This window comes from Myodes glareolus, chromosome 21, assembly GCF_982192425.1.
Source record: "Myodes glareolus chromosome 21, mMyoGla1.1, whole genome shotgun sequence".
In the NCBI taxonomy this organism is placed as follows: domain Eukaryota; kingdom Metazoa; phylum Chordata; class Mammalia; order Rodentia; family Cricetidae; genus Myodes; species Myodes glareolus.
In genome coordinates this window covers 63,385,167-63,407,925 of record NC_142046.1, presented here as the reverse complement: position 1 = coordinate 63,407,925, position 22,759 = coordinate 63,385,167, and the positions used below count along the sequence as shown (strand labels likewise).

Sequence of the window (22,759 nt, the reverse complement as noted above, 5' to 3'; positions counted from 1 at the left end):
AGTGTATCTATTTAGATACACTAAAGTTATTACTATCATATATATCTTTTTCCCTCGAAGCAACAATCAATGATGAAAAATCTTTGATATCATCTTCAGAATTGTACAATACCCCATTCCATGGCCATATAATAGATACAATGAATCCCTTGTATCTCTTACAGTTTCCAAGGTAGGGCTATTTTCTTCAGATACCCTCAACCACATCTATGTGTTCTTCCACTACACACAGAAATCTCAAGAGAGCAAATTGCTGGGGTCTAGGACACAGGCCCACAGGCAGAGCGATATAATCTCTGAGAGCATGGCACACTAGCAAGAATTATTCTAAGGGATAGACTTCTACCAAAGCCCCCAAGACATGCCTATCATGAGCTGTAAGTCTTCCCTTCTGCCTGTCTTCAGTCCATGGAACTAGGTCGTCTTATTTCTGCACACAACCTTTGAAGTCCGGGCTCATCTGCCTGGAAAACCTCATCCCTTCCCCCACTGAAATTCTGATGCTACCTGAAAATCCAGCTGTTAGTCACTCATGACCTAATGCGTGATGTCATGGCTTCTTAGAGAAATACATGTCTACTAAATACAATCCTGTGAACCTATGAACACAGTTGTCCAGCACCAACAAAGGAGTACCTTCCAGATCAGCAGTTCTCAGCCTCTGAGTCACAGCCCCTTGGGTCACTTATCAGATATTGACGTTATGGTTCATAACAGTCATGGCCAGCCAGTGGTGGTGCTCACCTTTAATCCCTGAACTTGGGAGGCAGAGGCAAGCAGCTCTCTGTGAGTTTGAGGCCAGCCTGGTCTGAAGAGCGAGTTATAGAACAGGCTCCAAAGCTACAGAGAAACCCTGTCTCACAGGAAAATAAAATATAGTTATTTTATTTTATGGTTGGAGGACACCACCACATGAGGAACTGTATCAAAAGATCACAGCATTAGGAAGGTCGAGAGCTTCTGCTCTAGAACAAGAAAAAGTTTTGCACAAAGAAATGGCAGAGTAGATCGTCCTCAACTTCTAAGAGTGTTAACTTAAGGGCTATGCTCTACAATTAGTGGCGGAAAAGCCAGGAACACTGTTGTCAAGGGCCTTTCTGCCACGCTGCAAATGGCCTCCCAGGAACTGTCCAAACACCCTCTGTGCTAAGTCATGTTTCTTCAGTTATTTTAGTCTTGATTGTTTGGAAAACATTTCTTCTTTGTAAAATATTGTTTAATTATTCTGCTTTCCAAAACTATCTTAAATACTTTTCTCAGCAAGGGTACTGTGTTCTAAGTTTGTATTCAGTAGCATGAGCTGCTGCTGTGTGCTGTCAGGTAGCAGAAGCTCGTCATAGCCACTGTGGTCTAACTCTCTCTTCAAAAGCGAAGTACAGACAGCTGGAGAAATGGCTCAGAGGACTCGAGTACAGCTCCCAGCAGTCAAGCAAGGTGGCTCACAGCCCGAGGATCCAATGACCTCTGAGAACACTTGCATACAAATGGCACACACGTTCAAAAATATTTATAATTTAAAACTAAATTTTTGAAAACAGTATAGAAATAAGGTAAAGTAAAATGGAATAGAAAACACTTCCTGCTACACCTTTCGGAGTCTCCAGGCACTAGCCATCCTGGGGCACAGGTCCTTCTAGCAGACAACCCCCAGACAACCTCAGTGGGTTTTCTGGGAGGCACTTACGTCTTGCTCCAAAGCCCTCTCCCTTGGGAACCTGGAGACTCCAGGCAGCTCTGGTCCTGACCTTGCGGAGCACCTAGTAGAGCAATGGCCAAAACCCTTCCTGAGCCTGAAAATCAAGTGTAGCATGGATGTGGTGCTGGTAGACTTGGGGAACGGGTGTCCACTGTCTCATCCCACAGGGCAGAGAGACCAACAAGTAATGTCCCGTATACCGATGGGCCATCGAGGTCACCTGCCTGTTGTGGAAGTCCCCGTGTGTATTGGCACCCCTCGTTTGAGAAAAGCATGTGTGCCCCGTGTAAGGACAAGCTCCCAGAGTCCTCTTCCTTTTCCGTGAGGACGGGAGTCAGAACTATCGCTCCATCTGCTGCTGGGGGACATCCTGTTCATCTGTGACAGCCCCAACTATAACAGATGCCACTGTCTGGAGTGTGTGGATATCCTGGTGGGTCCTGGAACCTCAGAGTGAATCCATGCCATGGCCTGCGGAGGTCGCTTCCTTCAACTTTCTTTGTCTCCAAGACAGTGACTGCAAAGGCGGGAGACCCTTCGTGGGGAGAAAGTTACAGCTGGGGTTTTGGGGGGAAAGTGGACTGGTTTTGAGGCAGGAAGACTGAAGAACTTGGAAGCGGTCACAAACATCGTGAGGAGAGGCGTGTAGGGATGAGCCTGCTGTGACCTTGTGTATGGCCTGACGCAACCCCAACTCCATTTCCGAGGACCTCTACCCTAGCTGGTCGGGTCCTACAGGATGCTCGACTACACACAACCCTTCTCCTAGGTGTTGGTGAAGAACAACTGCCACTGACCGAGGAAGACCAAGCCACAGCAGTCAGCTGTGACCTCCAAGGTGTCAGCTCCGAGTCCTGCAGAATTCTGTGCGGGTGTGGAGCGACATCCGAGGAGTGATGAGCAAGCATGCGGCCCTGACGTGAGAGAACAGTTCCTGCAATCCCCAGTCAGTACCGGAGCCAAGCTGGAGTCCACGAGACTGGACCCGTGGTAGAAAACAGCCTTCTTTCCCTACTGGAGTACTTCAAATATTTTTCCCAGAACTCACTTCTTCTTTGCAAATGAATCATACAAGGAAAAGGGAGGCTTTCCTAGAACCACATGGGGAAGCCTTCCTCCTATGGCCTTTTCCCTCTGCAGAATTTTCTTCCATTTGCTTGCTTGCTTTTGGGTTTTTCCTGTTTGGTTCCTATGGTGTGGATGCCACTATGAAGCCCATTGTGTGGGTAGGAGGCACCCCTGTCATGCACACAATAACCCAGAGTGCATCCTCAAAAGCATTTGTGTTCCTGTTGGAACATTAAAAATACAGTCTAAGAAAGAAGAAGAAGAAGGAGGAGGAGGAGGAGGAGGAGGAGGAGGAGGAGGGAGGGAGGGAGGAGAGGGGAGGAAGAAAGAAAGAAAGAAAGAAAGAAAGAAAGAAAGAAAGAAAGAGAGAGAGAGAGAGAAAGAATAACACCTTTTTCCATAATGACTCTCATGGACCAATCTGTGTGGATACTGGAACTAATAAAAACTAGAAAATGTCAGAGAAAATACATGCAAATTTTATATATTTGGTTTAATACTTGTCAACAAACACAAAATCCATAGTTCTTTTTGAAAAATTACTTACGACTTAGTGAGAACAAACCAACACCCATCAGAAGTTTGTTTGTTTTTCAAAAGGCATCAAACATCAGAAGTGGTGTGTTTTGATGAAAGCAAAAATATAAGAAAAACTAATTTAAGGCAGGTATGGTGATGTAATCTGTAATCACAGCACTCAGGACACTGAGGCAGGTAATTCATGAGTTTGAAGTCAGCCTGTTGAGCCTATATAGCAAGTAGACCCCTGTGGCGGTTTGGAAAAATAAAAGGCTCCCAAAGGGAGTAGTGGTAATCGGAGGTGTGGTCTTGTGGGAGGAAGTGTGTCCCTTTGGAGGTGGGCTCTGAGGTCTCATGGATGCCCAAGATACCACTCAGTGTCTCAGACCATTTGCCCTTGTCTTCTGATCAAGAGGCAACCAGCAACATGTCTGCCTGCACACTGCTATGAACTAAACCTCTGAACTGGAAGAGGTCACCTCAGCCAAATGTTTTCCTTTATTGGAGTTGCCATTGTCATGGTGTCTCCTCACAGCAATAGAAACCTAAGGCAACCCTATCTATAAACAAACAAACAGTAGTAGAAATCCTGGTTTCCTTAGTGTAGGAATTCTCAACCTTCCTAATGTTGCATCCCTTTAATACAGCTCCTCATAGTGTGTTGACCTCCAACCATAAAATTATTTTTATTGCTACTTCATAACTGTAATTTTGTTACTGCTATGAATCGTAATATGAAAAGTTTTGGAGACAGAGGTTTGTCAGTGGGGTCATGGCCCACAAGTTGAGACACACCACCTTAGGGGAAGGGATGTTTTGTTTCCTGGAGGGGCACTCATTTCAAAAATAACCTTGGAGATTCTCTGAAACTAAGAATTGTTTAGAATCAACAGCCATGTCTTAAAGCAGTATGTGATGAAAATTTCCAGTCGCACAGCTGGAGAGAGGTGCAGAGGTTGAGAGCACTGGGTGCTCTTCTGGAGGGCCCCAGGGACTCCTAGCACCCACATGCTGGCTAACAGCCACCAGTACCTCCAGTTCCCAGGGAACCAACACTCTCTTCTGACCTCCATGGGTACTGCGCACACAATGCACAGACGTACACGCAGACAAAACTCCTACACACAAATAAAAAGACATAAACCTTTGAAAAACAGTTCAGCTGCATCACTAAACACAGCTGATATAACGCACTATTCTGACACCCAAAGTTAAGTCAATAATCATAAAAAGACACATACACATAGACATATACACACACATAGACACATACACACAGACACACATACACACAGAGACACACACACACACATATACACACAGACACACACACACACACACAGACACATATACACACACACACATACACACACACACACACATATACACACAGACACACACACACACACACACATATACACACAGAGACACACACACACACACATACACACACACACACACACACACACACACACACACACACACCATCTACTCCATTCACTGTCTCCAGCTTCAACAGCCACAACATCAAATGACCATCTATTCAAGAAGCTTGCTCCAAAGGAAATTTGTCTTCACTAATCAGAATTTTCTTTGCAGAGTCCAAGTCTTAAAATATTAGATCCCACATCAGACAGTGGCTTCTCTGAAAGGAAGCGTGAATAGTGTGGGCGGGAGGAAGCGCGGAAAGGCCACTCTCCAAACAAACCCACAAGCAGCTCATTCAGGACCTGGCCGGAGCTGGCAGGCATTCTGGAACACATGAGGGAAGTAAATATTTTGAGTCACAGCCCTGAAGTCACCGTTTTCGCTATGCTGGAACGCCCAGACTGCTGGACTGAGTAGCTACCCTTGAAAAGGAAACAGAACACAGACCAGGGATTTTGAAACTGGAAGAAATGCTTCTTGTTTGTCTGTTTGCTTGCTTGTTTGTTTTTGTCTTTTACCTCAAACACCACTCCACCTCAAGACTGCAAAGATTTCTGTCTATAATTACAAAATGTGTTAGACAATTGGCTTGTGTTATCCAAAATACTTCAGAGTAGGCCTGGGTAGAGTGGCACGCCTTTAATTCCAGCATTTAGGAGGCAGAGGCAGGCGAATCTCTGTGAGTTTGAGGCCAGCCTGGTCTACAGAGCGAGCTCCAGGGCAGCCAGAGCAGTTACAGAGAAACCTTGCCTCAAAATAAATTAATTAAATAAATATAAACATGCAGCAAATCACTAGAGACTTGAAAATTAAACACCCACTTTTTCCAAGCTTCCAAAATTCGTTATTTGCAGCTCACCAAACCCCCACGATGAGATGCTGGAGGAGAAGCCACGGCCAGAGCACACTGTCACAGCCCCTGGGAGCGCCTACTACTTACTTCCTTGGTCTTCTCTTTCCAAGGATTTCACAAGCTACTGCCAGACATTTGGCATTCAGTTTGCTGGAGAACTGGAATAGAATTAACATACTGCTGAATTTTGAGAGGAGGATATCCTGTTCCCCCCAAAGCCAAGTGTTTGTCTCTTCTTCTTATGCCTAGAGAACATCTTTTGAAACAAGATTATACCACTCTTTTTAAAAGAGACATGCTGATTATTAAAAAGAAATAAGAGAATATGCTTTTATTTAGAAGTTAAATGTGGTTTTAGTCATTTGGTTCCCAATCTGTACTATGGCTTTTATGACTAATGAGATGATTTAGGTCTTTGAAGAGTTTGCTTTTTGTTTGCTATAATAAGTTACTAAAACAATGTCATTCCACATTAATCATTGAATAAAACACATACTTTAAGAATCTCCTCAAGTAGGTTTTTGCCTCAACTTCAACTCAGATATTACTAAAAATAAATTTGGTTGAAAGAAAAATCTCCTGATTGAATTCATTATTTATGTGAAACTTGAGAGGTCAGAGAAAGAAATCTCTTTGATCATACATTAAACTCTGTCTAAATGCTAGGAACACAACAGTAAAAGAGATACAAGGCCTGTGCTTTTCCTGGTGGAGGAACACAGATGTGGGGGCAGGATGGCTATGAACTCTCTCTGCTGCTCGCCAGGGTTGATTCCGCTGATCTGGCTTGCTCGCTGCGTGTGCCCTCCCTCCCTCATACTGTGTGTGTGCCCCTCCCAAAGCTGCAAGCACAGAACCATGTAGAGACATGGTTTGCCTAAGATGCTAACCTCTAAAGGTAAACAAAACTCGGCAAAGTGTATCCGGAAGAGAGCAGCTGAAGCTCGTTTTCCGGGTACCAGCATTACTTATTTATAGCTATTCAGACTCTCCCCCTTCATCCCACGAGCAACCTCCGAGGTTCTGCAGGAACACAGCACAAAGAACACAGGCCTAAGGGGACAGCACGGCTCTCTCAATGCTGGATTGTTCCCGTCTAGTGTGGGGAAGGAAGTGAGCTGAAAGCCCCAAACAGTTTCAAACAAAATCTCTTTACTGGAGACTTCAAAAGAAAAAAAAATAAAATCAACCTCAGTCTCAAAAGAATGGATTTGAGTTGGATCAAAGTGTGAGTAGAAGGTGGACTTAAAGGGCTCATATGAGGTCGGTTTGTTAAATGTGGAAGATATTAAATAAGACATGATTAGCTATATGTTATAATAAAAGAGCTGGACAAAATTATCTACTCCTGTCAGACCTCCAATCATACAGTTCTGATTCTAACAGAAGAAACCCGCCCATTAAAGGAAAAATCTTTGGTCTAAATTCATGCTGTAGCAAGGAGGAAAAGAAGGTTGTTTCATTTGTCTTAACTTTGTAATGTTTAAGGCTACTCAGTCTAGACATATCTCTGAGAGGCAAAACCTCACCAACAGGAGGAAGTTAAACTTGCAGGAAAATGTTTTGGAGTGAGCTGGAAAGTGTGTGCCACGGAGGCCAGTTTTACATTTGTTATTTAAAGCAAAGCCTAGGAATGTGTGGGGAAATAGCTCCACGGCATTCTTCTGGATGAGAGTCTGCATGGCCAGGCTTGTCTACGGCCTGCAGCTGAGGCCTTCTGGAAACCAGCTTGAGTGTGGCAGCAGCGAGATGTTCAGGACAAAAAGAAAAGTATCCTACATCTGACCTTCTCGAGGACCAAGGTAGGGCTTTCTTCTGCTTTCAGAAGACATGACTTGCAAGCGTACAACCAAGCCTGTATTTCCATGCTTAGAAGCACGCCTTCCTTCCCCAGTGGAGACCAGTGGTCTATGTTGTGGAAGGGGAGAGGGACAGGCATGCACAGGATGTTGAATGCTCACACCCATGCTCGTGTGTGCAGAGGCCAGAAAACTGGGTGTCCTCCTTTATTATTCTTGACTTACTCCCTTGAGACAGAGTCTCTCATTGGACCTGGAGCTGGTCTGGCAGCCAGCATACCCCCAGTGATTCTCTTGCCTTTGCCCATGCAGAGTAAGAGGCACATGAGACCACTCCTAGCTGGAAAAGAGTCAGTCTTTTTTTATATATAAAACTGGGCATTGATCAATCTGTTAGTAACATCTGCTTCCTTAGGAAAAGGGAAAGAACATGTGGCAAAGAGAGGGTTTTCCTAAAAGTCACAGCAATCGAAATGAAAATGCAAACCAAGACGTAATTCACTTAGCAGCCGCAATTATCTTTGTTTCTTTCCCTTTTCATAATTCCTTTTTCACGATTATTCTCTATGCAGTTCCATAAGGGGCTGTAACAATCCATTCTTCCCCTGCAGCGTGCCTCATCCTTTAGAAAGTGAAGTCATAGTCAAGAACTCCTTTGATCTACGTGACAACTCTGCTTTCTCTGACAAACTGGGGAACTGGAAACTGACACCAGCAAATGTCACTCACATTCCCAGGATCACCAGTGTCTGAACCTGAATCTCCGCCTTCTAACTCACGTCTGCATTCCAAATCGCCACAGCTGCCCACAGAGAAAGAACAAGGGAAGGAGCGAAGCCTATTTGTATAGACACAGCTCTTGCTGGAAGTGCTTCCAGCATAACCAATATCCATCTTTAAAACATGTAAAGAGACTCTGGCCAATAGAATAATGCCATGAGAAAAATGTATGTCCTACTTCCCAGAATCTTCCCAATGGAAGATCAATGGAAAATCACATGACCTAAAAGACCTGGCAGGTGTGAACAACTGCAGCACCTTTAGGTGTCTGGGTGTGTCCATGAGGAGGCAGGGTGGTCATCAGTAGAGGGAGGCAGTACTGAATCCTGTGGACACTGCTAGCCTTGGCTGAACAAACGAGGAACAAGCTGCTGGCTTCCCCCATTGGCTCCAAGAGAAAAGCAGTCGACGATTTGACGTCTGCCCACTGAGGTTCATTTTAGATGCCTAACTTCTACAACTGAATGCAATAATAAATATGTGTTGTTTAAAGACATCTAGGGGCTGAAAGGAAAGCTCAGAGGCTGTGTCCCCACACCAGGTCCTGAGTTCAATTCCCAGTAATAAAAGAGAAGGAGACTATGGTTGAGAAAACTTAGGACATCAGCATTAGGAAGCTAACACTGGCTTGGAAACAGATGTAACAGACTACATTAGCCTGCTGTGTGAATGGTCTCCACTGCCATCGTTACCTGTGCAGTGTTTTGCTGCATGGATATATACGTACCACATGCATGCCTCAGACCCACAGAGCTCAGAAGAAGGTGTCAGATGCCTTGGAACTACAATTACAGATGGCTGTGAACCACCATGTGGGTGCTAAGAACCAAACACCAGTCCTCTACAAGAACAGTAAGTGCTCTTAACTGCTGAACCATCTCTCTGACTCGCCAAACTTCTAAAAAACACATAAGAAGCCGGGCAGTGGTGGCGCACAACTTTAATTCCAGCACTTGGAGATTGCTGGCAGAGGCAGGTGGATCTCTGTGAGTTTGAGGCCAGCCTGGTCTAGAAGAACTAGTTCCAGTACAGGCTCCAAAGCCACAGAGAAACCCTCTCTCAAAAAACCAAAACAAGAAGAAAAAAAGAAACACACACACACACACACACACACACACTCACAAGAATATACCAAAATAAATGCATATAGGAGCCTGAACATTTTATTTCAATGATGTAAATATAAAATTTGAATTATCTCTCATCTTCTTGAGTTTAACTTTTTTTACTGTCACCACTTTAACATTAAAATGTGTTCTAAAAATTAAATTTATACTGCTATCAGTAACACAACATAATTTTTCCAATATATTTTAGATACAATTTTGTTAATGATTTTTAAGCTACCTAAATCTATATGAATACTCAAAATGATAATGATTTCTCAACTCTTTCTCTTTTTTTTTTAATTTTTGCACCACACCAAACCTGGGTATATTCAAGATTAGGGAGGTAATCTGTAGTGGTCAGTGAGTCATGCCTCAGTTTGGATCCCAGAAAAACAGCATAAGTCTCCCATGTTCTTGAGAGCTCCCTCTTCCCAGAAGAGACAGACACTTATCTTAATAGGTTTTCCCAAAATGTCTACATACAGACGCTGTCGATTTAAATTGGAAGACATCTAACACAATGGGGATACACAGAATTGCTGCAAAACACACACAATCACGTCTACAGATTCCCCTCCCTGTGGATGTGGGGTGATGATGATGCTGAGCTACTGCCTTTTAAAAAAGATTTGTTTCCTTTTATTTATGTGTATGAGTGTCTCGTCTCATACACATATGCCAAGTGGGTCCTGGGAACTGATCCCAATCCTCTATAAGAGCAGCAAGTGCTCTCAACCCCTGGGCCATCTCCCCAGCCCTGTTGCTACATGTGTGTGTGTGTGTGTGTGTGTGTGTGTGTGTGTGTGTGTATGTATGTATATATAAAACAAATGGGCCCGAGTATGGTGGCTTCTGATCCCTGCTGCTAGAAAACAGAGACAGGCAGATCTCTTTAGGTTCAAAACTAGCCTGGTCTATGTAGCAAGTTCTAGGCGCTCCAAGGATACATTGTGAGACCCGGCCTTCAAAACAGAACAGCCAACCAAACGGTCTGTATTAAGAGAACGGAGAACCCGAGGCTTACCTGTGGAATCGAATTCAATGGGCTGGCAGCGGCGGCTGGATGAGCACTCACATTTGAGGACCTGCCCTCCTTCCACAATCCCAGGCTGCGTTGTATTCGCCTTCGGGGCTCCCACCAGGAGAAACGTCCTGCTAAAACACCCAAGGGCAGGTGATATTTCAAACGACACAGAGCAGAAGGTTTATATTATGATTTATGACAAAACTTTGTTCTGGGATTATCCACAAATACTTCTAAAAACTATTTTCAAAGCTGGGCGGTGGTGGTGCATGCCTTTAATCCCAGCACTCAGAATGCAGAGGCAGGCGGATCTCTGTGAGTATAAGGCCAGCCTGTTCTACAAAGCGAGTTCCAGGGCAGCCAGGACTGTTACACAGAGAAACCCTGTCTCAAAAAATAAAAAAAAAAAATTAAAAATCCTAAAAACCAAACCCCCAAAAAATTGTTTTGGAATGGCATAATGTCCCCATTATAAAATAATTTCTGCTGTATTCACTTTAAAATGTATATTATCCAAACTGTACATCTTAATTCTTTTAGATTCATTTACTTATGTGAGTGCTTTGCCTGCATGTATGTCTGTGTCCATTTGTGCCTGGTGTTGAGATGGGTGAGGACCCAGCAAGAGAGACCTTGGTGATGGGTCCCAGGACAGGTGGGTCCAAACTGCAGCGACAAGTACACCATGCAGACAGAATTTGAGTGTGGAGTTTATTGAGATAAAGGGAAAGGGAAGGGAAGAGAAAATGAGGAAGGGGGGGCAGAAAGCAGCCTCCTCAGAGAAAATGGCAGAAAAGGAAGGGACGGGAGTAGGTAGAGTTTGTCTCTTAAAGAGTCCTCTGCACCTGTGTAGATTCAGGGACCTGTTTGCCATGCACAGAGGGGTGACACACTGTGCCAGGTTCCCAAGGGAGGAGACCAAGGTGTGCCTGGATGCTAACACCTGGTACCTAAGGAGCTCAGAAGACAGTGTTCGTTGGATGCCCTGGAACTGGAATTACAGGCTCCATCCCCAGACCATGTGTCCTGGATGCTAACACCTAGTACCTAAGGAGCTCAGAAGACGGTGTTCGGTGTTCATTGGATGCCCTGGAACTGGAATTACAGGCTCCATCCCCAGACCATGTGTCTTAAACACATAAGAGGTGTTGGGCCAGTGACACGGTAATGACAATTGATGCCAGCTGCAGACCTGAGTTCGAGTTCCAGAAGCTATATGGTAGAAGAAAGACTAACTCCTGAAAGCTGTCCCCTAACCTCCATGCATGTTTGCCATAGTCCACATGCCTACACATACACACACACATGCATGTTTGCCTACACACACATGCATGTTTGCTATAGTCCACATGCCTAGACACACATGTGTGTTTGCCTACACACACATGCATGTTTGCTTACATACACATGCATGTTTACTATAGTCCACATGCCTTCACAAACACACACACACACACACATGCATGTTTGCCTTAGTCCACATGCCTACACATACACATAGTATTTTTTTTCCTAAGTCGCTTCCCCCTCATCCCCTTTTTGAGACAAGGTCTCAGTCTCTTTCTCTGCCTCCCAGTTCAGAGATTAAAAGTGTGCACCACCACACCTGGCCAACTTTTTGTTTTCTATTCATTCAAAAAATAATGCAGAGGCTTGAACATATTTACTGCATTGGGCTCAGTTTTGACACTAAAGATGCCTGTTCTAAACATGGCCCTCCCCACAAGAAACCAGCCAACCAACAAATCACTCGCCCTTCTTCTGAGAGCCATGAAGGAGACAAGTGGCTGAGAGATTTCTTGAAATAAGGCCAGCAGGCCTTCCGTAGGGAAAGGAAAGGCACCTCTCTCCAGGAAGGGGTCGTAGGAGAATGGAAAGAGAGACCCTTTGGAGATAAAGTCATCAGGGAAATGATCACCAGGGAACTCCCAGCGAAGCGAGCAGACCCTGCTTAGGCAGAGGAGAGTGCCTACGAGGTTGCTGTAGGAGGGGATGGAGGGGAAGGGGCGAGGTGGGTGGAAGAACCCTAAGCTCTGCATAAAGATCCTGGGTGGGAAAGAACTTGGTCTTCAGGACAGAAGAGACGAGGGAGCCGTGTGGCTGAGCAGAGAGCAAGCTGGGAGTGACCCCAAATAGCCTGGGAGTCTGCAAAAGCTAAATCGTGAAGTGCCTGCCTTTCAGACATAGCAAAACCAGTTTCACCTAAGTTTCATTTAAAAGTCTAGGGAGGTGACTTTCTGGCCTTTAGAGAATTAAAGAAAAAGACAAAGTGGATCAAAGAAAGAAGCTCAGAGAGGGAACAGTGACCACCGAACCTGGCCAGAGAAGATGGGGAAAGAGATGGGGAAGCGTGAGAAACACTACCTAAGGGAGAATGGACAGAGAGAGAGCACCAGTGACTCTGAACATAGAACTGGAGCAGACAGAAAACATCACCCAACTCTTCACATTCCAGTGTGCTAGTCAAGGGGATGGGGAGAGGAAGGCAGATCCCAGAAAAAACGTGGACTCAGATCCAATCTATCTAATCGTGACATCTGTGAGGTACCTAATAGCCTGGGGGTATGAACAGAGGCCCTTGAGAAATAATGTGTTGAAAGTCCCAACACAGCCAGGCTGTGGTGGCGCACACCTTTAATCCCAGCACTTGGGAGGCAGAGGCAGGTGGGTCTCTGTGAGTTCACGGTCTACAAAGCCAGTTCCAGAACAGCCATGACAGTTACACAGAGAAACCCTGTCTCGAAAAACAAAAAAACAGTCGAACACAAACTGAACATCTGTACCCAGGAGGAGTTTAGGGAGAAGACAGGCAAGGGTGCGATGAGCTCTCTTTACCTTGCTGTTTAAGAAACCAACAGATTTAGTTCTGAGGTGTCGAAAGAGGGTGCGGGGGGTGGGAGGGGTGAGGCGGCACTAAGTAGATATATTTATTGTCACCATTTCATTTGACTAAACAAGTCATTTAAATTCTGGCAAAGGAAAACATATAGTGATGAACCTCTGTCTTAAATATGAAACGTATTTATTGTAATTTTTAGAAATCAAATTCAACCTCTCTTTTCCTGGGAAGTCGCAGTCACCTAGAACAAACAGAAGTCTGCTGTGAGGACTGTTAAATAATAAGTGTCCTGTAGGCCGGCACTTCCCTTGAAAGCCACACATTCCAAATGCAAATAAAGTCCAAACCAAGCCACGCCCTGTTTAAAGACGCTTTATGCAGTCATATTTGGGAGCAGTAGAACATGAGGGCTGGCCCCTCTCGCATCAGAGCAAAATGATTCTGAGTAAGAAATCAGCTTCATTTTCCCTTAGCAAGAATCTTTTACAAGAAAAAAAATAATATTGAGTGTGAGATGTAAACCACTTTCAAGATAAAAGAAATTCCTTGTCATTACAAACCCCTGTTTCTTTCCGAGCATGTTGATTAACATAGGCAAATCAGACTATGCAAATCGTCTGGCCGGAAATATATAAATTATATGTGTGTGTGAGTGTGTGTGTTTGTGTGTTTTCTTCTCAATCAGATCAAACAATTGGCTGCAAGTCTGGATATGCAGCTGGCGACAGAGCCCTTGACTAGTGACCCTGAAGGTTGCATCTCTCACCCAAAAGCAGGTAAGGCCAGTGTGTTTGATAGAGTGCTTGCCTAGCCTACAAGAAAAGAAAAAATGTACAATCAGAAGTTCAGTCCCAACCACCACCTAAAATCAGGTGTGAGGGCAGGCGTCTGTAATCTCCTCAGACAGGAGACAGACAGGAGGGTCAGAAGGTCAAGGTCATCCTTGGCAACAGCACGCTAGAGGCCAGCTTCAGAGCCAGCCTGAGCTACAGGAGACCCTCTCTTAAGAAAACATTTTTAACAGGTGGAAAGGGTACCATGAATATCCATTTTTCTCTCAAAAAGTTATTTTTTTCCCCAGTGTACTCTGAGAAAGAGAATAGTTCTGATTCTAAAAAAAAAAAAAACAAAACAAAACAAAAAAAACTTTATTTACACAGACAGGCAGAGGCCAGATGTGGCCCATGGACTGTGATTTTTTTTTTCCATTCAGTGATTTCATCAGCAGAGAAATCACTGCTTATCAGGGAGGATAAGAAAGAGCTCAGAAGAAAGGAGAGGAGTGGTTTGAACGAGAATGTCCTCTGAGTCTCAGGTGTTTGAATACTGGGGCCCCAGCCCACCGGTGGTGTGATTTGGGTTGGTTATGGAGACTTTAGTAGATGTATCCTTGGTGAAGGAAGTACCACTCTAGGGTTGGGACCTGAGAGGGTCTGGTTTCACCCTACTTCAGTTCACTCTGTCTGCTTTGAGTTTGCAGTTGAAAATGGGATCTCTCAGCTCCATTCAGCCACCTGCTACCAATGTTTCCCCCACCCTATGAATGATACCTCTGGGATTGTGAGCCCAGATAAACAGAAAAGTAACTCAGACAGAGTAAGGCTCTGTGGGACGCTGTCCTCCTGCTGGGGTGGGAGTGGGGAGCCCGGACCCCTGCCAGGTGCTGCTCTCAAGTCTAGAACATGTCCCTTCCTCTACCCCTTCAGGCTTAAACGTGGTGACAGTGGCCAGTGTTTCACCATGCTCTACCCTTCCCTCTGACCACATTAAGGTTCGAATAAAATCTTTGGGATCACAGGTGGGAGAAGGCTGAGTCATAAAAGGGCCAGTCATCTGGTTACTTATGACTATCTACATGCTGATTTTCTGTGTCTGCATTACGAAGAGGACTTGGGTCCTTCCTACAGAGTTCCTAAGATCGTCATCCGAGTTCTTTGTGTGTGGACCACATGCTCTCCCAAGTCAGAAGAGTTGGTTCCCAGATTTGCCTTGATACCCACAAACCACTCACGTCTAGATTGTCATTTGCATATTTCTTCTCAGGGCCTTCTATGATTTTTTGCCAAAACTATTCATTACCTATAAGGAAGTGCTCATTTGGATGTAGGGCTCTAATTCACCCTTCTGCCTGAGCAGGTAACAACACATTCGTTAGCTACAGGTCTCAACCTTACACTAACAGCCTATCTGTAAATCGTCCCCAAAGTACTCCAGCTCTTGGGCCACAGAGGTCATCCTTCCCTAATCATCCAATTATCTAAGTTATCCTTAAAATCATTTCCTCATGTAACACATATAATTTTGTACTTCAGATATTTCCCTGACTTGGCAACTGTGAAACAGAGAGCCCTCGTTAGTTATTAGGGGACAGCCTTTGGCAAAGGCAGAAGGGCACAGTAGGAGAGGGCACCGAATAAAAATGCCACTGTTGGCAACACACAGCCGGAGTGCCCGCGAGGAGCCCAGAAACCAGGCTGGTGCTTTCATCTGCTGTCAGCACATTACGGGCATGAAAGACTGGTAATTAGAAGAGCTACTACGGATGCCCGGCCCAGCTTCCCTGCACATCCCTGCTTGTGCAGACTTGCTCATGGGTGAGATGCAGAGAAACAGGAGGATCATAAAAAGGAACACGTGATGCCTGCGAGGATCTAAATCCCAGGTTAATAATTCTTAAAATGCCAACAGCAGGATCAGTGGGTAGACAGAGAGACTGGCTGCCAGTCCTGACCCCCTGAGTCTGATCCCCAGGATCCACACGGTGGAAAGACAGGACTCTCCCGGAGGTTAACCTCTGGCCTCTTTATGGGAACAATGGTGCCTTCACTTACACACACATGCACAAGTAATTAAGCAAATAAATAAATAGAGTGTAATAAAATTTTAGAATAAAGAAGTTTCTTTATCCGACTATCACTGCAATAAGTTACTTTTAAGATACTTAAGGGTTTTTTGTTTGTTTTTTGGATTTTATGCTTTATTTTGGCTTTTCAAAACAGAGTTTCTTCTCTGTGTAGCCCTAGCTCTCCTGAAAACCACTCTGTAGACCAGGATAGCCTCTTGAGTGCTGGGATCAAAGGTGTGTACCACCACTTAATATTTAAGCAATACTGATACTTAAGTATTGGAAAGAGAGAAGCAGACTGGGAGAAAGTAAAGAATCTTAAAAGGGAGATAGATAGATAGATAGATAGATAGATAGATAGATAGATAGATAGATGATAGATAGATAATAGATAGATAGATAGATAGATAGATAGATAGATAGATAGATAGATAGATAGAGATAGATAGATAGATAGATAGATAGATAGATAGATAGATAGAGGTACAGATATATTCTCATGATAGAGTCCCATAGACTGAGTTCCAGGATGACAACCAGGGCTATGCAGAGAAACCCTGCCAGAAAGAGAGAGAGAGAGAGAGAGAGAGAGAGAGAGAGAGAGAGAGAAAGGAAGGAAGGAAGGAAGACAAAAGTAAAAAAGCAAAACAGAGTGAGATAGAAAAGGAAAGAAGGAAAGGAAAAAAGAAAATCCAGGACTATTAAAAGTTACTTATGCTACAAAAACCCAAAATTCAATCAATGACACACTTTACAAAAAGTAAGTAATATTACTGAAACGTCCACCAAGACCACTGGTTGTCTACAACAGCTTAACTCTAGTAAGAGCAGCGGCAGGACAGACACAGCTGCAGCACCGCCCAGCGCAAACAGAAGGGGACGCCTCGCAAGCACGGTAAGTCACTTGAGGAGTCTCTTGAAATCTCTGCTCTCTGGAGCAGAGGTACAACATTCTGCCATTACTGAAAAGAAATTATTTCCCGGGTGGGTAGTGGGTAAGTGGAAACTTAAAATGTCGGAAGCTCAGGACTAATACAAGATGGTGCCATTAGCCTTCCAAACAGCAGCTGATATAATTAATAAGCGATTTCCGAATGAAATAGCAAGTGAAAATGAAAATCCACTTTCAAAGGAGCTTTTCTTTCCTGGCGTTCTCAAAGAGCCATCAGTGCTCAAGTAATTAACTCTAAAGAGGAAAAGCGAAGGCAGGAAAGAAGGCTCGCAGCACTGCCTGGCAGAGTGGACAGGTGGGCAGCCTGTTGCCATGGGGTCATAAGACCTCACTGAAGAGCAAGCAGATTTTGAAGTCAAGTAACATATATCCATATGCATTCAAATTTATCCTCACAGATTCCAGCTCATTCCAAAAGAAAAAAAAAAGAAAAGAATTGTCCAATAACATTATCAAGAGCCACATCTTTGCCGAGGCTTTGAGATAACTGGTTTTATTTCCAGGAGCGCGTCCTTAGGACTCCAGAAATGAGTGTGCGATTCATACGATGCCAAGAAGTGGGAGGATGCTGAGAAGCAGCAGGAAAAGAAGGGTAAAGCGGGGCTAACGGAGAAGGGAAAGGTAAAAAAAAAAAAGCATCGGACGGTCTGAAGAGGGTGCCCTCAAATGCACTTCCTACCCAGGGAAAGGCAGGAAGGGTACTTACTTCACGGAATGGAAGTCCGGCTACCAAGCAGGGCAGCTGGCCAAGCAATGACAAGTACATTTTCAAACTTTCCAGATGAACTAAGCTACTTGGCTGCTTTTAGCCCTGGCCTTTCCAAGATAAAGTATGTTTCATATATGTAGCTAACTCTAGAGTGACCAATGAGCCCACACCAAAAGGAATTCCTGAAAAAAAAAAAAGACTACTTATTTATCTAAAAAGAACTGTGTATAAGACAGTTGAGGTGTGATTCAAGTTTCAGATTTGCTATACAAACAAATAAAACGCTTCAGGTCAACATCCCTGTAATGAAAAACGGAAGCATTAATCACCAAATGTCGAACATTTCTTCCTGGAACTCATCCTGGAACTCACAGATATACGCCTGCCTCTGCCTCCCAAAAGCTGGGAATTAAGGCGTGTGCCACCACATCTGCCCAAAACATCTTGGTCTGAATCAGAAGTAACAGACCTAAGATGTTCTTTGCAAATAACAGAGACTGCAGTTTATGCACGTGTACTATTTGTGACGGAACAACATTAGCCCACACAGTAACGGTCACATGAAAGTTTATGAAAACAACTGAAGTCTTTTTCACGAGGAGGCGGTAAGACCAGGTCTCACTCTGTAGCCAAGGCTAGCCAGGCTAGAACTCACTATATAGCTCAGGCTGGTCTCAAACTTGTGACAGTCCTCTCCTGCCCCAGACTGAGTAATTTCAGGTAACACTGCACTCAGTCATTTCCTAAAATATTGGGACAATAATTGCAACACTGAGATTTTTAAAAAGCAATAGCCAGGGGAGGTCTTAACCTAGGTCTGAATTTTCTCTGCCAATGAAACGACTGCTGAAAGAATTCAGCAACAGAATAGCAAGAGCAAAAACAATGTTTCAGAAATATAAAGCCAGTTGAAACATGCAAGGCGTTTTTTGCAGGCCTAGCAGCCAAATGATAGCAGACTAAAGGGGCTCTAGGGGCCAGACCCAGGCTCAAGTAAGAAGCAGGAGCAGGGAGCAGAGAAGCAAGGAAGCATTAACAAGGAAGAGATTGGAACCCCTCCGCCTGGTGACTAAGCAGTGACTAATCTCAGCGGAGTGGAGCGGGAGACAAAGTAAAACAGAAAACGAGGGGGAGGAATATGAAAGGGTCTCCAGGGCGACAGGGAAAAAGTGGGTTCCATGAATAGAAATAGAGGTGCAGCTGACATCTCTTGATGCAAATATAGTTCATTTTTAGACAAAATGAGTTAGCATAGACGAATCCAGGCTAAATGACCTGCAAGCTATGGTAACATTGTTTCTAATGGAGAAAAGAACTTGAAACCAGGGCCTTTCCTGTGTTTTGACGCAGGGAACTCAGTACATAGCTGGGACATGCCCTGAACTCCTGATCCTCCTGTCTCTCCAGGGCTGAGACTACAGGGGCAAACCACATCGCCCAGCTTAGCAGTTTTGCTTAGTGATTCTTTTCAATCAATGTTTATGCATTCATTCTCAAAACAACACGGAGATAGTTCAGTCATAATCTTCTATATAAGAAAGATGAGAGGTGAAACCATTCTTCAGTATTTAGAACCCCGAAACAGGAATAATCATAAATAAACAAAATCTACTCGCCTCTTCAAACTAGTACTTTTCACACAGGAAAAACAAAAAACAAAAAACCTCTTTCATTAACAAATAGTTATATAGTTTTCCTTTAAAAGCTTATGATAGGGGCTGGAGAGATGGCCCTGCAGTTTGGAGCACTGGCTGTTCTTCTGGAGGACCCACATTCAATTCCCAGCACCCACATGGTAGCTCACATCTGTCTGTAATTCAAATTCCAAGGGATCCAACATCCCCACACAAACATATATACAGTAATAATACAGCTCTGCAGAGTTCAACGCCTGCTTTAGGCATGCCTTTACCAAGACTAAGCATAATTTTATCTATTTGTTTTTTTCTCTTTTCTTTCTTTCTTTCTTTCTTTCTTTTTTTTTTTTTTTTGAGACAGGGTTTCTCTGTGTTGTCCTTGCTGTTTTGGACATCGCTGTAGATCAGGCTGGCCCCAAACATAAGAGATCTTCTTGCTTCTGCCTCCAGAGTCCTGGGATTTTTGGCATGTGCCACTATCACATGACATTGTTTGTTTCTTGTTTTGTTTTAAGATTAAGCATAATTCGTAATAATCGTCATTTAATCTAAAAAGGTCAGTAAGTATAAACCTTTATTTGAATATAACTTGTGTGTGGGAGGACAATACCTCAAAGGTTCTCTCGATTTTTTTAAGTTAGACTGAACAGAGCTCTGGTCTCTTGGTACCAAAGTTGCTATGACTGTTTCAAAATACAACCTGCAATCTCTCCAGTTCCACAGTATCTTCCTAGTATGACCCATGCTTGAGGTGATGTAAACATGAGGTCACATAAGTGTGTACGCTCAGAGCATGTTCTCTGGCCATATGGTTTTCCAAAGGCGTGCCACATTCCTTGCGGTCAGTAATGCCAAACACCACCAACAGCTCAATACCTCTGTTCTCCATGGCAGAAACGTTTAAAAGCTTACCAGCCTGCTATGTACCTTAGACACTAAACTTAGTGATTAACAGAAGCAAACAACAATAATATTAATAACAATAAAACAATTAACAGCACTTGTACAACATTATCAACTCTGAATTATTTAAATATTAATTCCTGATGTAAGACAGAGAATATATTTTAAGTCAGAATTATTGTACAATTAAATATAAATGGTGTACCCTGGGAGCCACTAGAATGCCCATGCTAGAAAAAGCATACACTTAAAAATACCCAGGAGGGAGAAAATGTCAAATGGTGAACTAATTAAAATGATTAGATTGAGGAAAGAAGGGGTTGTAGCTCAGAGATGCAGCAGACTCAGCAGCCTGAGCCCTTGGGGAGGATCCCAAACTGTACTCCAACCCCCCCACACACACACACACAAAGAGATCAATCACATCACAGTGAAGTGGTTAAATGTTGTCTGAAGTTGGTGCATCTATCATTTTTGGAGCCCTCAAGTCTCACAGAAAGCACTCACTGTCAGTGCGAATAAGGCCGTGTGCTGCATGGTCTAGTTTTTTTTTTTTTTTTAGTAATTTTATTAAATTATAAAAAGTTTCCATTTACGCCCCTCCTCCCAACACCCTCCCACTCCCCCCTCCCTCTCCTCCTCCCTCTTTGTCCCCAAGGGAAGTCAGGGTCTCCTGCCCTGTGGGAAGTCCAAGTTCCTCCCCCCTCACTCCAGCTTCCCCCAAAGTATGTGTTGCTTTAAAGACTGGTACTCAGGAAAACGATGACAATAATCCTAAAGACCGTCCTAATAAACCACAGACAAACATTTAGACCACCTTCTCATTAAGCATATATCAGGAAAATAATCCTACCCAAGTACTGACCATCAAAATAAATTATGTGTGTGTATGTATGTGTGTGTGTATTGCATTGTTACCACTGTGAGCACAGAGAAATAACCAAAGAAATAGTTCCTTTCAAAGAACCATGTAATAAACATTATAAAACATCCATTAAATCAGTGTTTCTAACACTGACACGCAGGGGTAAGAACGATGCCAGCCAGCCCAGCTGAGTCAGAGACAACTTTGAATCCAAAAACGACAATAAGTGCTACAAATCCGCAAGGACGCTGCAACACAGGGCGAGGGTAATTTGAAAGCCTACACCTTCAGTGACCTGCAGCGAGGGAAAACTCGGCAAACACCCCGGTTCTTTCTGAACAATGACCTAAATAGTGGACTGGAAAAGGAACAGATGACACATTCCATTCATCTGATGGACCTCAAAGACGCAAAGGTCTCACAGTCGCTTACAATTTAACGCAACAATGTGATCACTTTAGTCATCGTAGTGTCTAGAAAAGGAACGAAAAGGAAAAGAATCAGACCATCAGACAAGAAGGGCTGGTTTCGGAGAGCGAAAAGCACTAGGAAGAGGCTAAGTGGTCCCGGAGAAAAAGAAGTTCTGGGACTAAGTGAAGGAAGTCACAGAATGACAGAGAAGCCAAAAGTCCCGCCGGACCAGCCTGTACTGATTTCCAGCTTTTCCTAGATGTTAAACAGAGCTCCTTCAAAGCCAGTGTCTCCGGCCAATCAGAAGAAGTTGGTGACAGGGTCAAAGTGGATGGTGAGTGCCAGGCTAGGTCATCCCCACAAATGTTTCATCCCTGCAGGACCTGAGCCAGCCGCGGGATGGAGTGGGTAGGCCGGTTTGGTGGAGCCAACGACCGGGTGCGGATAGGCTGGGTGGGGGCGCGCGGTGGGGGAGGGGGCGCCTGGGGACACAAGCGCGGCCACTTACGAGGACTTGCTGGGCGCAAAGAAGTCCACGGCGAACCCGAAGTAACTTCCCTCGGGGCCGGCGTACTCGGCGGGGTTTTCGACGTCCAGGTTGAAGGCGCCGGCGAGGGGTAACAGGAGGCCGGGCAGAAGCAGCAGAAAGCCACGGGGACGAGGACGCAGCAGCAGCCACCCGGGAGCAGCCATCGCCGGGGCGCGGAGCCCAAAGGCTACAGTCCCTGTCCCGATGCCCGGTGCGGGCGGCCCGCCGCCTGCGAGTGCCCAAACTGCTGTGCTGTGCTGTGTTGCGCGGTGCTGTGCTGTGCTGTGCGCTGGCGGTCAAGGGCGGTCGGGCGGCGCGGAGGCGGGCGGCTGAGCTGGGCGGCCACCCAGGGGGCGCGGTGCGCGACGCGGGACTTCGGCTAGGTCGCTCGCAAGCGCGGCGGCTGGCACTGAGTGCTGGCAAGGCGAGCGTCGTACCTCGGGCCGGGAGCTGCTAGGGCTGGGGGTGGGGAGGGGGAGAAAGAGGAGGGGAGGAGGAGCTAGGGAGGCCGGGCCGCCCGCCGAAAAAGGAAGTCGCGCTCGTGGTGGCCTCCCACAGGAGAAAGCCGAGCGCACTTCCGTGCGCGCTGGCAGTGGGTCCTCGGAACCCGCCCCGGTGCTGCGGCCCAGACCCAAAGGACCTGGGGGACAGTGGCCGCTCGCCTCCACCTCGGCCTTCCGGCCAACCCAGCCAGCCAGAGGATGGCGACAATGAAGCGAAAGAGACGCAGGCACACCTCGTTCCACGGTTCCTCCTGGAACTTCTGGGAGACTTTTGTGTTTAAGAATGCGGA

At 45.0% G+C, this 22,759-nt stretch overlaps 1 protein-coding gene across 2 annotated transcripts in view; it reads right to left on the bottom strand.

Annotated features, from left to right (window-relative positions):
* Positions 1-22,403, bottom strand: part of Itgav (integrin subunit alpha V) — a 72,803-nt gene extending 50,400 nt beyond the window's left edge. Inside the window, exons 1-2 of one of the 2 annotated variants that reach the window (XM_085680900.2) lie at positions 21,946-22,403; positions 10,277-10,407 (exon numbers count right to left, since the gene is read on the bottom strand). In XM_085680900.2, the coding sequence (XP_085537026.2) occupies positions 10,277-10,407; positions 21,946-22,130 (316 nt within the window). In that variant the 5' untranslated portion in view covers positions 22,131-22,403. The remainder of the gene's footprint in view (positions 1-10,276; positions 10,408-21,945) is intronic. The other variant, XM_085680901.2, reaches the window with a different exon arrangement.
* Between the last annotated feature and the right edge of the window lie 356 nt (positions 22,404-22,759).